The sequence below is a fragment of the Meles meles genome, chromosome 12 (genome assembly GCF_922984935.1).
Source record: "Meles meles chromosome 12, mMelMel3.1 paternal haplotype, whole genome shotgun sequence".
Classification (NCBI taxonomy): domain Eukaryota; kingdom Metazoa; phylum Chordata; class Mammalia; order Carnivora; family Mustelidae; genus Meles; species Meles meles.
Window position 1 is genome coordinate 58,742,343 of NC_060077.1, and position 14,305 is coordinate 58,756,647.

Genomic DNA, 14,305 nt, shown 5'->3' on the forward strand with positions numbered 1-14,305 from the left:
TGTGCTCATCAGTATTCAACTAGAGGGGGTCCCCTCTGCAGATCTCCAGTGTTCCCTGTCTAGTTCTTTCCTATCTGGTACATTGCCCGGTAAAAGCCACCACTGTGGCCTCCCAGGATCCCTTGCTCATCTTCTCAACTTAGGGAGTGTGCCAGGCTCCGCTTGAGTTCTCCTCTCCTGTGCTGAGGCCTAGAAACTCTCTCCAGGTAGTAAACTGAGACAACCCAAGGTTGCTTCACTTGTTTCCCATCTCTCAGGGATCCCATCTCTCTGATCCTTTATGGAATATATTTTACGTTTGTTCAGGCAAGTTAGATCTGGTCATCTTGGCCCAATGGATTTTGTGTGTTCATGATTTAAAAACAAAACAAATTTGCATCATAAAAAATCCAGGAGAGGAAAATTGATACTGCAAGATGGAGAATGTTTGAAATATCCCTTTGAATAAGTATGAAAGGACAGCTTAAAGCCAGTGGAGGATTCAGGCAGCAGCACAGATGATCCAAAGTTAAGAGGAAAGAAGGCATTAACAAACCAAGATACGGGCATCTTACTCTTTCCTTTTTCCCCCTGTTGTAAATATCAGCGTAATAGGTACAGATGGGGATAGGTATAGAGAGAACATTTATATATGTGTATAGAGAAACTTAAAACGTTAATGGGATGTTACTAAGATTGTAGACTCATGGGTCACTTTTTTGGTGATTTTCACTTCTAAATCCTATTATTGCCTTCATAAAGACAATATGCAAAGAAGCATTTAAGAATTTACATATGGAGCTGGACACTTCGTTCTATTCTTAGCACCCAGTTATGCTACTTCTCTGCCACAAAATGGGTTCCCATCTCATTCAAAGTAAGTAATAGCCCTACCAATGACTGGTCCCCTTTCCCGCATTTATTCGCAGGCTAACCCATTATTTTACCTCGTGTTTATTCTTCTTCAGTGACTCTGCCTCCTTGCTGTTTCCTGAACAAATCAGGCATTGCTCCCACATCAAGCTCTTTGCACTTGCTGTTCCCACACATGGAACGTCCTTCTTCTAGTCTCATGGCTTGCTTTCTTATACTTATTCCCATCTTTCCTCAAATTTCCCTTCTTTCCCCAATATTTTCTCATCATTCATTCACATGACTTATGAATATGCATTTCCTTTTTCTACTGCTGTGTGTAGTTTTCACACACAGAAGCAATAGACGTGAACTCGTAAGTTTTGCACGTTAGCAACTTCAAATCCCCAGGTCTGATAATAAAATTAGGGCCCCAGAGAATTGTTTGGGGAGGGGAGGGCAAAATTATGCCATGGGGAGGGGCTTCAAGGGTCACATACAGGGGGTGTTTGAGGGGAATATTCAAAGAGCAGTGGTTGGAGGTGGATACAGCATAGACTTGGCAGCATAATCCCCAGTCCCGAGTCCTAGATTAATGAATCTCTATGAAGGATGGAAGAGCAATGCCAGACACAATTGTGCAAAAAGCTTCTCATGCACACATTTCCAACGCCAATGTTTTGTTATTGTTGGAATGTAAAATGTTATGTGTGTGGTGCAGACAGGGTAGAGTAACAAATGGCAGAAGCTGACAGAGGCCAAGTCATGGAAGGCCATGCTAATTTTATTAACCTATATAGTGCATAAAGTGTTAATTCTAGAGTTTAGAATTACAAAGCTTTTCTACAATTCAATAAGAAAATACAAAGAACCTATATTAATCAGGACAGAAACCCAATTCAGTTATTTTAAACAAGAAAGGGACTTTATTGGCTCACAAAACTTTAAAGTTCGGAGGTAGGGCAGGCTTTAGGCACAGCTGGATCTAGGGCCTCCAGAAAAATGACATCAGAACTGAGTTCTCATTTCTTTCTGCTAGCTTCTGAGTTTCTCCTCAGACTCTCTCCACATGGTGTAAATTCAGGCTTACACAGTCTTTAGTTCATAGAATCTCTGTAGAGCCTTCTTTCCAATAGTTCCAGCAGAAGTTCTGTTGAGAGCTCTCTTTAGCCTGGCTTGAGTTACATGCCCATTCTTTTAATCACTGTGGCTAAGAAGCTGCAGGACTCAGGAAGGCCAAACCGGGTCACCTACTCATCTAAGCCACAGGGAATGGGTTCCCCACAAATAAATAAGGATTCTGTTACCAGACAATGGGGAAAGAGATGCTGAACAACAACAACAAAACCCCCAAACACCCAACATAGATCCACACATAACCCAACAGAAAAGCTATTATAGGTAAAGGACATGAACAAACAATCCATGATAGAAGTGGCGAATAAACGTATGAAAATAACCTCAACCTCACCATTAATCAGGGAAATACAAGATGATTTTTTTTTTCTTTTTTGCCCATCAGATAACAATTACCAAGCATAGGTAAGGCTATGTGGGGAAATGAGCGCTTTCCATACATAGGGTAAAAATAGAAAGTTATAAAGACCTTTGGGAAGGCTAAGATGGGTCAAGCAGAAAGCATATCCTTGGACCCAACTATCCACCTCACACAACTCCATCCTAAAGAAATTCACACATGTGCACAGAAATGTATGAAAAAGATGTTTACTTTGGCAGTGTAAATAGCAAGAGAAAAAGGGAATAGTTGAATAATGGGATTTTCATAGTATTGCATCCTAATCAACCACTAAAGAAATTTAAAGCCCCAGGATTTTTTTAGACTAAAGGAAAACCAAAAATAAGGAAGGTGAACAATACATATATATCATTTTATTTATGTAAAAATAGCAGTTATTGTTATGTATATTCATATGGAAATGTATGGAAAGGCAGCTAGATGGATTTATGCCAAACTGTGGATGGTGGAATGTGACTGGAAGTGCTGGAGAAAAGGGCCTCTCTGCTCTTATACTTGTGTATTAAGTTTAGTATAATGAGATGGTAGTCATCTATACTTTCATAATTAAAAAAAGAAAAATGGCAAACAGCTCTCAACAGGAAATGCAAATGGCCAATAAACATAAAAAGATGTTCCTCCTTATTAATAAAAAGACAAATTTCACCTACCAGAGTGGTAAAAACATTCAGGATTCAGGGTTGGTGGGAGTGGGGGCAGACAGGCACTCTACTCATGGGAGTTGCAAATTGGTACCATCTTTTTGGTGCTAGTTCTCAACACGTTAAATGCGCACATTCTCTGACCTGATAAATCTATTTCTTGCTATTTATCCTACAGAAATAATATCCACACAGGCAGCAAAATAAATGGATAAGGATGGTACCTATCCCTTTATAATAAAAAATTGGAAAGAACTTCTTTTCCATCAATAAGGGGTTAAATAAATTACAGTGTATTCATGCAATGGAGCAGTGTGCAGCCATAAAGAACAATGTCTACATCGAGGTGAGAGGGAGGGGAGGCAATTTCAGTGCAGTACATGGAAAACGGGGCTATGTACCTACCTCATATGGTTGCTGTGAGGACTAAGAGCTAATCCACGGCAAAGCGCTTCCAACAGTGCCCGTGCACAGCAACCTCAGTGTCAACTATTAACAACATTTTGCTTAAATATGTATATTCCTAAGTCTGGAAGAATAGCAAACCAAGTAAGTATTACTTCTGAGGAAGAGTGTGAAGAGGAATGTCCTTTTTCCATTTTATATTTCCGTACTGACATTTAGCAATCAAGGTTGAACAGCCCTCACTCACTACACCGTGAATAGATAGATATCCCTGTTAAGTTCACAGTTCTAGACTTGAGTTTTAGATCTAACTGGCCACACGCAAGTCACACAATCTCTGAACCTTTTTTTCCTTGTCTACCAATCTAAGTGAGATAGGTATAGTGACTGATCCGATGCCTGGTGTGCAGATTATTGCAATATGTACAACCCTCCCTTCAATTTACTAAATGTGATACGCACATTGCTAAGTCAAATTTTGGGGGTTTAACCTCCAAGAAAACCAGAAAAAACTTTAGCAATAATCAGCAAATGCTCAGTAGCTACTGGGCAGTTATCAGTGGTCTGCATGCCATTAACAGTGACTGCTCTTTTACTAACCAAACAGATGGCACTGCTTGGCAATGGACACCACTTCATCAGAGGCTGGGCAGCCCCCAGAATTGCTAACTGTGACTACCTGCGGGGGTATAAATTAATGTCTGGATGAAATAATAAATCACTGAAGAGTTACTTTAAATCAATTTGTCTAGGGACTTTAGCCTAACAGAAGATGGTGAGTACACAGACTACCATTTCTTTTCCCATATACCCTCATCCAGTCTTTTTGGGTCCAGCCCAGTTTTCCCACAGAGCCTTGCCTTAGCCTCAGAATCCCTTCTAAACAACGCACAGGTATCAGAGCTGACAAGATAAACTCGTATTTGCCAAGTCTAACACCACTTTTTCTAAGCTCTGACATGATACCAAACATCTTTGGCATTTGTGACAAACGTACCACAGGGAAGCTTCTTTGTATACAGGAAAGATGTAAGTCTAAAAAAAGGGTGAAATTCTAGCTACTGAGAGGTTGCTCCCTTCTTACCTACTCTGATACAAGAATTCTGTCATTTCAGCAGAAGTACTAAAATTTTGCCACCTCAAAACCTACTTGGAAAGAAGCCAGTTATAAATAAATAAATCAACTCAAGATTGTTTTATCTTAGAGCGGAGGAGTTTATAGCTTTATTGGACATTGACTTGTTTCCTCTCAGCCACAAAGAGAAAAAGACCCAAACAAAAGTCCCTACATTTTCTTGTATAACTTAAAATACATTATATCATTACTACATATTTATACTTCAATAAATCTTAATCTATAAAGCACATTTCTTATAATTAATTGTTATCAGGAAATCTATAAACAAGCTCCATTCTGCCTCACTTTTCCACCAGCTGGCCTTGCATTTATTACTATGCTTTTTAACAGGCTCATGCAAATCTCACCTTCCGTTTTCAAATTTGATCCAAGCACCAGATGTAACCAAAATCCCTGGAACTATGAAATCTTTTTATTCACATGGGTCATTCTCCACACAATTAATGCCCCCTATAAAAAAGTCTTTCCTCATATTCTCTATTTTAACTTCCAGAGTTTTCCACTAAACAGTAAAACCACAGTACTTGGGATTCTCAGCCAAGGAGTATATAATCCTACTACTACAATGTATTACTTTTTATACATTTTTTAAAATGTGTTAAGACTTAAAATTAAAAAAAAAATAGTTCAGTCAATTCTGATAGTTAATAAACTAGTTGTTAATAACCTATTATTTTTAAATAGAACAATCCATTCAACTTAACATGTAAGTACAACCTCAATGCTATTAGAGATTGATTAGTTTTTTTAAAAGACCCACAAACCTCCAAACTGTGTTAAGAGTATCTTGGACTCACCTCTGAAGATTGCTGGAGAGCTGGCTAGCTCTATGAGCAGAGTCTTCTTTTCCCCCAAATACGACACCCTGGTAAGAGAACTATGGCTCTGCCAATCTCAGAGATGACCTCCCCCAGGACTGCTCAGAGGGAAGCAGCTAACCCACATGAAACAGCTAACCCACATGAAACAGCTTTAGACCAAATCCCCAATGATTTACAGTGGAAGAAATATCTACCTACCTATGGTAGGGTTACAGTACCTAGCACAGTGCCTTGTCGGTAGAAAATGTTTAATAATAAATGCATGGCTGTTTTGTTAGCCTGGTGTGCAACCCTTTTGTACCAAAAGAATAAAACAGCAAACCTGATACTTGTTGCCTACCTGTCATGGATTTTTATGTCCTTAACCAAAAAAAGGCAAAATAATAAATTAGATCTTCAAGTCTCTTATTTTCTAAAAGCCAAGACAGACCATTACCCTCCTGTTTACATTTGCCCTTCAACACTGCCGTTCACTACAAATTCTTCCCTAGTGTTAGAATGTCTACTCCCATAGCTTTACAAGTGTTTACTGTTCACTGTCCACTTTCTACTGGTAACACAGGAGACCATTATTCTCATTAGTGGGATGCCATCAAATTAGACAGTATAAGTGGTGTTTGAGTTTCCCTGCAGGCAGATAATTACACTGAGATAAATTCTTGATATGCTTCAATTCTTGGATCAAAGTATTTGTCTTGCCCAATCTAGGTGTCCCATTCACTTTTTGATGTTTTATCACCATCACTTATCTGAGTTTTAAGGCTCATTTTACTTTGAGGCTTTTGGTCATCCTTTATCTTCTATTTTCTGAAATGCATATTCAAACTAGGTAAAAGGAAGCAGAAGGGTAAATCTTTTAAAAATGGTTTCGGTTTTCAGGTTTTATAATTCCTATGTTGCCTTTTAATGTAGAAGGGAATGTATCCTTGCAAAGAACATTTTAATGATCAAAAAAGAAATAATGTCTGTCTAAAAAGGAAACTTTCAAGGGACAAAGAATCAGGTAGTTCATTTTTTGGAAAAATAATAATATAAATATCACATGGAAGATTTAGGCATTAACACCTGAATTAAGTTGAAAATTTCAGTTTCTAGGCAGGTATGACATCGTTTCTTTCAAGATAAAATAATGGTGGGTGAAGATTTTCTACATTTCCCAGTGGATTTTCTAACAGTCTATATAGGGAAATAAAACTATTATTTATCATTTCATGTTTTTAATTTTGTCTTCATTTCTGAAGAAAAAGACCTGAGTGCTGATTTTTTTTTGTAATTTCTTATACTTTCACAACATTCAGAAGTTTTTCTGCATTGTGTCTTCGCTGATGTCTAAAAAGATTTGAGCTTTGACTATAAGATTTCCCACACTGAACGCATTCATAAGGTTTCTCCCCAGTATGGATTCTCTGATGATTAATGAGCCCAGAATTCTGGCTAAAGGCTTTTCCACATTCAAGACATTTGTAAGGTTTTTCTCCAGTATGGACTCTCTGATGCTGCACAAGGATAGAACTTCTGCTGAATGCTTTCCCACATTCAACACATCCATAGGGTTTCTCCCCACTGTGGATTCTTTGATGAAGAATGAGGGCTGAACCCTGACTGAAGTGTTTTCCACATTCATCACATATATGCTGTTTCTTTCGAGAGGGATTTCTCTTTCTTTCAAATCTGCCCTTGGGGAAACAGGCTTCTCCGTACTTAAAAATTTGAGGAACACCTATATTGAGAGTTCCAGGAACTTCATGAGATTCTGCTGCTGAAGGAATCTCCTGCTTTGGAGCTAGTGCTCCATTTTCAGTCCTACCATCATTGTCTGAAATAAAGAAAAAATGTTATTATCACTCGTTTTCTATTCTGGAAGGAGAGAGACCTAAAGAAAAATTTAGTAAAACTGAACTAAAAGTAAAGAGCCTGCATATATCTACAAAGAGCACTCTGAAAACTGGTGGTAAGGTGGCCTACTCCAAAAAAAAAAAGGAAATGACCGATTATGAGGCTAAGGGAGGTAATGGCATGCTAACATAATGAGGAATTAAAAGGTTAGCACCTGAATAAAAGTGGTAACATAAGCACGTGGGCTATATAATACTAGTCAGACAACAACGGGCAGAATGATGGCAAATTCTAAGATTGTCAGACAAAGTGATACAAGCTAGGTCTGGTTGAAATGTCCTAAGAAATATAAAATTGGCCATCAGGAAGTCATTACAATATTTTTTTGTTCTGAGGAAGGGAGAAATTACATCAGATTATTATGGTGTAAATAACAAGCAATCCGTCAGAAAAATGACTATTTCTGAAATGAGCAAGACCAGGCAGATTACAGCCAACACTACACTAAAAGCAGAACCCAGAAGATGTCCTAATAAGAAACTGAAGATAAACTGGGGGTATTCTCTGTTAACTCAGGACATAACACATATATTCAAAAGTTTCTTGCAAAGTGACAGTTTTCCTGTAAATGAAGGTTGCCCTACTTGGTATTTGGCGTGGTACTTAGAGGAGTTATTATTTCTGAGCCTCAGTTAAGTGAGTCCAGTGAAACAAAAACCTGAATTACCAACATGGGACCATTAAACTCCTGCAAGAAGCAGTATGAGCAAGTCTCATTTCAGACTTTCCTGAAACTTCAAGCTTTGAAGAGCACAGTTAGAGGGTGAGCAGCAGCAATCAGAAAAGTGGTAAACAGTGAGCAATTCTATAACAATTACAAAAGAGATAAAGTCAAGAGAGAAGACTAACAACTGAAGGGTGCAGTGGATCACGGAGGCGTGGAGACATGAACAACAGATAAACAAGTGTTAAAGTTATGTGGGGACAAATGGCACAGAAAGAAAGAAGTTCCCCAGTGTGACAGAGACCAGACCCCTGAAATGATGCCATTTACGAATAGGGGAAAACTATTCGAAAATTCAGGCAGGGGAGAAATTTTCTACCCAAGAAAATATCACCTCCAATGACCATGGATAGTGGTTCCGGAACTTCCTTCCAGAGAAAACTGTTTTCACGAAACATGTAAAACTACAGGCTCTCAGCAGACGTCAGTCTCACCCCGCCAGTTCTCGTTCCCTAGCATGGTCCTCTCAGATGGGAAGAAAACGTGATGAGACCCCATCTCTGGCACATACCAGCATTATTTACAACTACCTCACTGAAAGATTCCCAAAGCAGTCTCAAATAAATATGAACACAAACCCAGCAGGTTTAGAACATACTGGGCTGTATCAAAGTACACTAGTCTATGGTGTCGATTGCCAATACACTGGGAAAGACTAGTTTAAATGACATATTATAATCATGAGTTATTTTTCTGTACTTAAAGCATATTTTAGGCACAGAGCCTGTTTTTGCATAAATACCTGGAAAATATTAAAGTTTTATCCAAGTATCATTTCTACAAAAGATGCTTCTTAGGAAAAAAAAAGGCTCTAAGTAGGATGTTGAAGAAAAAACAAAAATAATCAAAAATTTAGAAAGACTTCGGGGCGCCTGGGTGGCTCAGTGGGTTAAAGCCTCTGCCTTCGGCTCAGGTCATGATCCCAGGGTCCTGGGATCAAGCCCCGCATCGGGCTCTCTGCTCTGCAGGGAGCCTGCTTCCTCCTCTCTCTCTGCCTGCCTCCTCTCTCTCTGCCTGCCTCTCTGCCTACTTGTGATCTCTCTCTGTCAAATAAATAAAATATTTAAAAAAAAAATTTAGAAAGACTTCAGTGGTCAGCAACAAAAAGAATGGATTTGAAGAGGCTTCAGGTAAGCCTATTATGCCAAGAGGATTAGGCAGGAGACTGAAAGGATATGAAACAGATGACAGAGAATACTGCATGCAAAATAAGGGACTTAGAGGCGCCTAGGTGGCTCAGTTGGTTAAGTGGTTAAGTGTCTGCCTTCGGCTGAGATCGTGATCCCAGGGTCCTGGGATGAAGCCCTGCGTCTGGCTCCTGGCTCAGTGGGGAGCCTGCTTCTCCCTCTCCTCTCCACTCGTGATCTCTGTCACACACTCTCTCTCTCCAAAAAATAAATAAAATATTAATAAGTAAATAAATAAATAAATAAGGGACCTAATCTACAAGTGGGTGCTGGCTCAACTTAAGGCAAATGTCAGCCTGAAATGGGCAGGTCTTCAAGAGGTAAAGGGAAGAAAAGGCTGATGATGTTAATGCCTAAGAATTAAAAAAACTGCAGTCTGCAAACCATTTTAAGAATCAAGATCCTATAGTGTGTCTATGTCTACAAAACCAGGTTAAGGTGATTATTCCCTAAAACTGCAGTCTGCAAACCATTGTAAGAATCAAGATCCTGTAGTGTGTCTATGTCTACAAAACCAGGTTAAGGTGATTATTCCCTATCCCCTAGTGGGAACAAGCAAGGAGTTCTGGACAAAAAGCCCACACTCCCCTTATCCCTCTAGCCCACTTGGAGTTTTGGTCCTCACCACAGTGCCTTAGGGAATGGAGCTCCCAGGATGCCCACTTGAGCTGGTTCTCCACAGCATCAAGCTCAGAATTTGGTAATCCCTGAGCTTCTTCTTGAGAAACTATTTCCTCTACCAGAACTTCTCGTTTTCGTCGACGGAGAGAAACCTGGAAAAAATGAAGTTTGGCTCAGGTGAGAAGAAATCTTACAAGACAGAACTAAAAACACGCAAGAGAAACCATAACGACACACATTCTGCAGGGGCCGGTATGACAAAGCATGGTTAGAGGGGAACAGTGCGGGGGTGGGCAGGGTGGGGATAAACATTATTTTTAATTTGAGCAGAATTAACTAAGGAGCTTTGCCTACTGCTATGCCAGTGCTTTTGACCCAAGAGAGTGACAGGAGCAGACTCACTGGCTGTCCTGGGTCATCGAGCTCACTCTCTAAATCCTCCAGCACTGTCACGGCCTCCTCTCCGTTCTCTGGATGATGCTCTCGAACCCAGGTCTGCAGTTCCTTGGGTAGGATGGCAACAAACTGCTCCAGCACTACCAGCTCCAAAATTTGTTCTTTCGTGTGTGTCTCTGGCCTGAGCCATAGACGGCAAAGTTCTCGAAGCTGGCTCACAGCTTCACGGGGCCCAGGGGAATCCTGGTATCCAAACTGCCTGAATCGCTGTCGGAAAACCTCTGGATCAGGAAGATGGTTCCAGGGGATGCTTGATCCCTCTTCACCATCAGGATCCTCCTCCAACTTCACTCTCAGAATTTTTTCCTCTTCATCTGGAGTTGGGATTATAAGTATTGAATCTTCTTCCACGGACTGTGCAGACATCCTGATTTATAATACTTAAAGAAAAGTCAATCAAGGCAGGATACAAGCCTCAGGGAAATACCGTTTTCTTCACAGGCACTCCTGAGGGACAAGAAATTAAAACAAACGTAAATAACCAAATATCCTAAAAATCTGAACATATACTGACAAGGAAGTAAAAGATACTTTTTTTTTTTTTACCAGATTAAAAATTCCAATCAATAACCTACAGAAGCTGGCAAACTACAGCCAAATCTGGCTTGCTACAGATTTTCGTACAATGTGTACTAAGAGTTTTCATTATTACATGGTTGTAAAAAACCACAATACTTCATGATGTGTGAAAGTGATAAGAAATTAAAATGTTTGAGTCCATAAATAATTTTATTTGTCCACGGTTCATGTTACAAAGGCAGAGTTGAGTAGTGTATGAAAAACCTAATATTTACTATCCAGTCCTTTAGAAAAAAATTGGCCCATATGTGACCTGCTAAGTCAACAAACCTTATTTCAATAATCAAAAGAGTCCAAGTAGAAACCTGCCCAACTCAGTGTTTTTTAAATGCATTTGACCCTGGAACACATTACTTGCAACTCAAGACTTGTGGTCTCTGACCTATGCAGGTCAATTCAAAGCAGGGACTGCTTTTTCTGTTATCTGTTTAAAAATTATTTAACAAAATGCTTTTAGGAGTTAAGAAAGATCTTTTAAATGTTCAAGAACTCCCTGAGCTTAAAATGTGTGTGAAGAAATATCCACTTGCTCAGTAACAGATTAATACAGAAAAGAAACCTAACCACCAGGTGCCATGAAATGCAAATACTATTCAGTCACCCACGACACCGTAACTACATTTAAATCCATAATGACCCGCACCAACCACCGCGAATTCAATGAAGAGAAGGGACTAGAATAACACCGTTAACTTCTTGCATCGGCCGGCTCAGTTTCATCATTTCACACTGGATGACTCACAGTTTTCCCAGCTTCTACCTTCAGGGAAACCTTGTGCTGTGATTTCTGAGCCTTTCCTTGTATTTGCACAGTCATGCCCATGCCACTGTTTACCACACATACTAGGAATGAGCGATGCAGCTACTCCGTGTATCTATTAGGGCCCGGAATCTGAAAACCAAAGATTTCACAAAACTTCCTGTAACCCTAACAAGGCTAGTTATCAGAATAAACCTTATCAGAGAAGTAACGCAAACACGTTTAATTACTCTGGAGTGTGGCGGCCTTTTAAATAGGGTTTAGCCAACAGATTCGTTGGTTCCTATTCCAGGACCCTACCTTATCACAGACTCAATCATTCCATAGGAAAGAAATCTCTCCCTTTTATGTCCTCTAACGGCAGCCTGCTCCTGGCCCGTCAAGGAGGCACAAGGAGGAAAGGCCCGCGGTCGCTACAGTGTTTGGAAGCGGAGCCACGTCCCAGGTGATCTCGCCTCACTTCCGCGGAGTTTCATGCAAACCCCGTCCCCGCCCCGGCGTCCACCAGACCCTCTTCCCCTTATTCCCGCCGGCGGATTTCAGATGACCAAAGGCCACACTGCCCCAACAGCGTCGGGGCGACGGCACTTCCGTCCGCGTCCGGCGGAACTACAAGCCCCGGCAGCACCCGCGCAAGGCCCGCCCTCTCCCACCTCCGCCCAAAACGAGTCCCAGAACCCTCCGCGAGACGCCAGGCCTCGAAATAGAACAAAACCGGCCGATGGGGGAGGGGGAGAACCGAGGGTCGCGGAGGGCAGAGGAGATGGGGGATTCTCCGATGGTGCTGAAAGTCCAATCTGGCTTTCCTTCTCCACCTATCCGCCCCCCAACTACTGGACCCGGCGACCGCGGCCTGTCCTCCGCGCTTCCAGGGAAGCCGAGGAAGGTCCCCGCCAAGCTTCTTCGCTGCCTCCTGCCAAGAGGTCCGCAGCCTCTTAGCCCAGAGGCCCCCTCACCCCCTTCCCCCCATTCTCGCGCAAACCTCCAACTCAGGATTCGCAGCAGCTTCGCTGTCCAAAGCAGACGCAGAAACGCCGCTCACAAGCCGTTTCCCAGAAGCCCCCGGCGCGGACTGCTTCCGGTCTGCGGGTCCCAGGAGGCGGGGAGAGGCGAAGCCGCGCGTTGTCATGGAGATGCGCTCCGGGCGGGGGAGGGGCGGCAAGACGACAATGACCGCTTTGAGGCTGCGCTTGGCATTGCGCCTCTCTCCTCATAGATCCGGGAGTTCTGTGTTCCGCTTAAGAGAAAGAGAAAAGAAAGAGAGAATTCTGCCATTAAGATCGTCTTTACGGTTTCATAAGCCGTCTCACAGGCGGTATTATCTCATACGAAGCTCACTGTAACCCTCTGAAAGAAGTAATAAAAGCGAGTATTTATGAGTGCTTGCTACATTGGACCAGCTACCTATATTGTTTTCACAGCAGGTCTGGATGGCAAGAACTTTTTTTGTCCCCATATCACAGCCGAGATAGATAACCGAGGCACAAGTAAATTACTTGCCTAGAGCTCATAACTAGTAAGGGGGAGACAAAATTTGAAACCAAAGCATGACTTCAACCTTCGGCTCCCACACATATTACGCATCTTTATTTTGACCAAATCATCTGTCAGGCAAGCAAGATGAGACTCTTAAGAGCTTTGGCAGTGATCTCAGTGAATTCGCAGAGTGCATGGTCATCTTCTGACTTCAGACTTGACATTTTACATCACAAAACAGCTGCTGACGTTTTCATTTGAAAAGTAAGCCAGCCCACTTCATTCCCCTATTTAAAGGCCTTCAAAGGATCCCTACTGCCTTAAGTGTGATATAAAAACTCCTCACACTGGCCTGCAAGGGCCCCTGCGATCTGTTCCCTGCCTCCCGACTCTGACTTCAGCTCTTAGGCTCGTTGGGACCCTGGATTCTTAGCCTTACTGGTAGTCTCCCCACGCTTCCTATCAGAGTAGAGTGATCTCATTTATTCATTTCCCCATTCTTTACTTTTTTTTTCTTTCTTTCTTTTTTTTTGTATGTAAGTCCCATAAGGTCAAGGACCTTGTTTGTTTTGTACACCACAGTATCCCCACCTAGTTCTAGGATGCTAACTGCCTGGTACATAGAGAACTCAATAAATATTTGTTAAATAAATGAATTGTGGCTTGCCACACTGCCCCTTTTGCTAGGTCACATGTCAGGCATCAGAAACCGCACAAAAGAGCCCTGTTGTTTAAGGTCTCTGTTAGAAGTGCAGTTCCAGCCTTCCAGAAACATTTCAAGATCCTCAGGCTTCAGCTTTCTGCTTCATACAGGGCTTCATAAATTGCCCTCAGCCTCTGCTGGATTCATGAATGAGAGCAAGCTGCTGATGGGATAGCACTAATTTACTACCTGACAGGAACTTTGTCTCCCCAGAACTCCTGCTAACTGGTGCCTCTTCTCTATTTCCTCATTTAGGAGGCTACAAAATCCTGCCACTTCACTCTCCTACTTGGCTACTGCCACCAAACTGCTTGGCTGCTCTTCTCAGCTTTTCACTCTTTAGTGACCCTAAAGGCTAGCTCAAGGCATTTTCGTTTTTCTTTAAGAGTTTTTACATCTAATTAAAGTTAGAAAAGAAAAAAGATAAACAGTACCAAACATTCTGGGGTCATTGAAAGTGTTGCAAAATTTTTTTTTTTTTAATATTTTATTTATTTGACAGAGAGAAATCACAACTAGGCAGAGAGGCA

The 14,305-nt window shown here is 41.4% G+C and overlaps 1 protein-coding gene across 2 annotated transcripts; it reads right to left on the reverse strand.

Moving 5' to 3' along the window:
- Window positions 1–1,580: 1,580 nt before the first annotated feature.
- Window positions 1,581–12,678, reverse strand: ZNF24 (zinc finger protein 24). 2 transcript variants are annotated; one of them, XM_046024854.1, is made up of 4 exons: window positions 12,579–12,678; window positions 10,204–10,704; window positions 9,806–9,953; window positions 1,581–7,189 (listed from the first exon to the last, which is right to left on the reverse strand). In XM_046024854.1, the coding sequence occupies exons 2-4, from the start codon at window positions 10,621–10,623 to the stop codon at window positions 6,651–6,653; spliced, it is 1,107 nt and encodes a 368-aa protein (XP_045880810.1). In that variant the 5' UTR covers window positions 10,624–10,704; window positions 12,579–12,678; the 3' UTR covers window positions 1,581–6,650. The 2 variants fall into 2 exon arrangements, with proteins under 2 accessions (XP_045880810.1, XP_045880809.1); XM_046024853.1 differs by lacking the exon at window positions 12,579–12,678 and adding an exon at window positions 11,897–12,018.
- Between the last annotated feature and the right edge of the window lie 1,627 nt (window positions 12,679–14,305).

Coding starts and splice junctions, on each gene's coding strand:
- ZNF24 (XM_046024854.1), bottom strand. CDS start 10,623: ATGTCTGCACAGTCCGTGGAAGAAGATTCAATACTTATAATCCCAACT. Junction 9,954..10,203: donor TCGATGACCCAGGACAGCCA/GTGAGTCTGCTC, acceptor CATTTTTTCCAG/GTTTCTCTCCGTCGACGAAA. Junction 7,190..9,805: donor CCATTCCCTAAGGCACTGTG/GTGAGGACCAAA, acceptor TCTTTATTTCAG/ACAATGATGGTAGGACTGAA.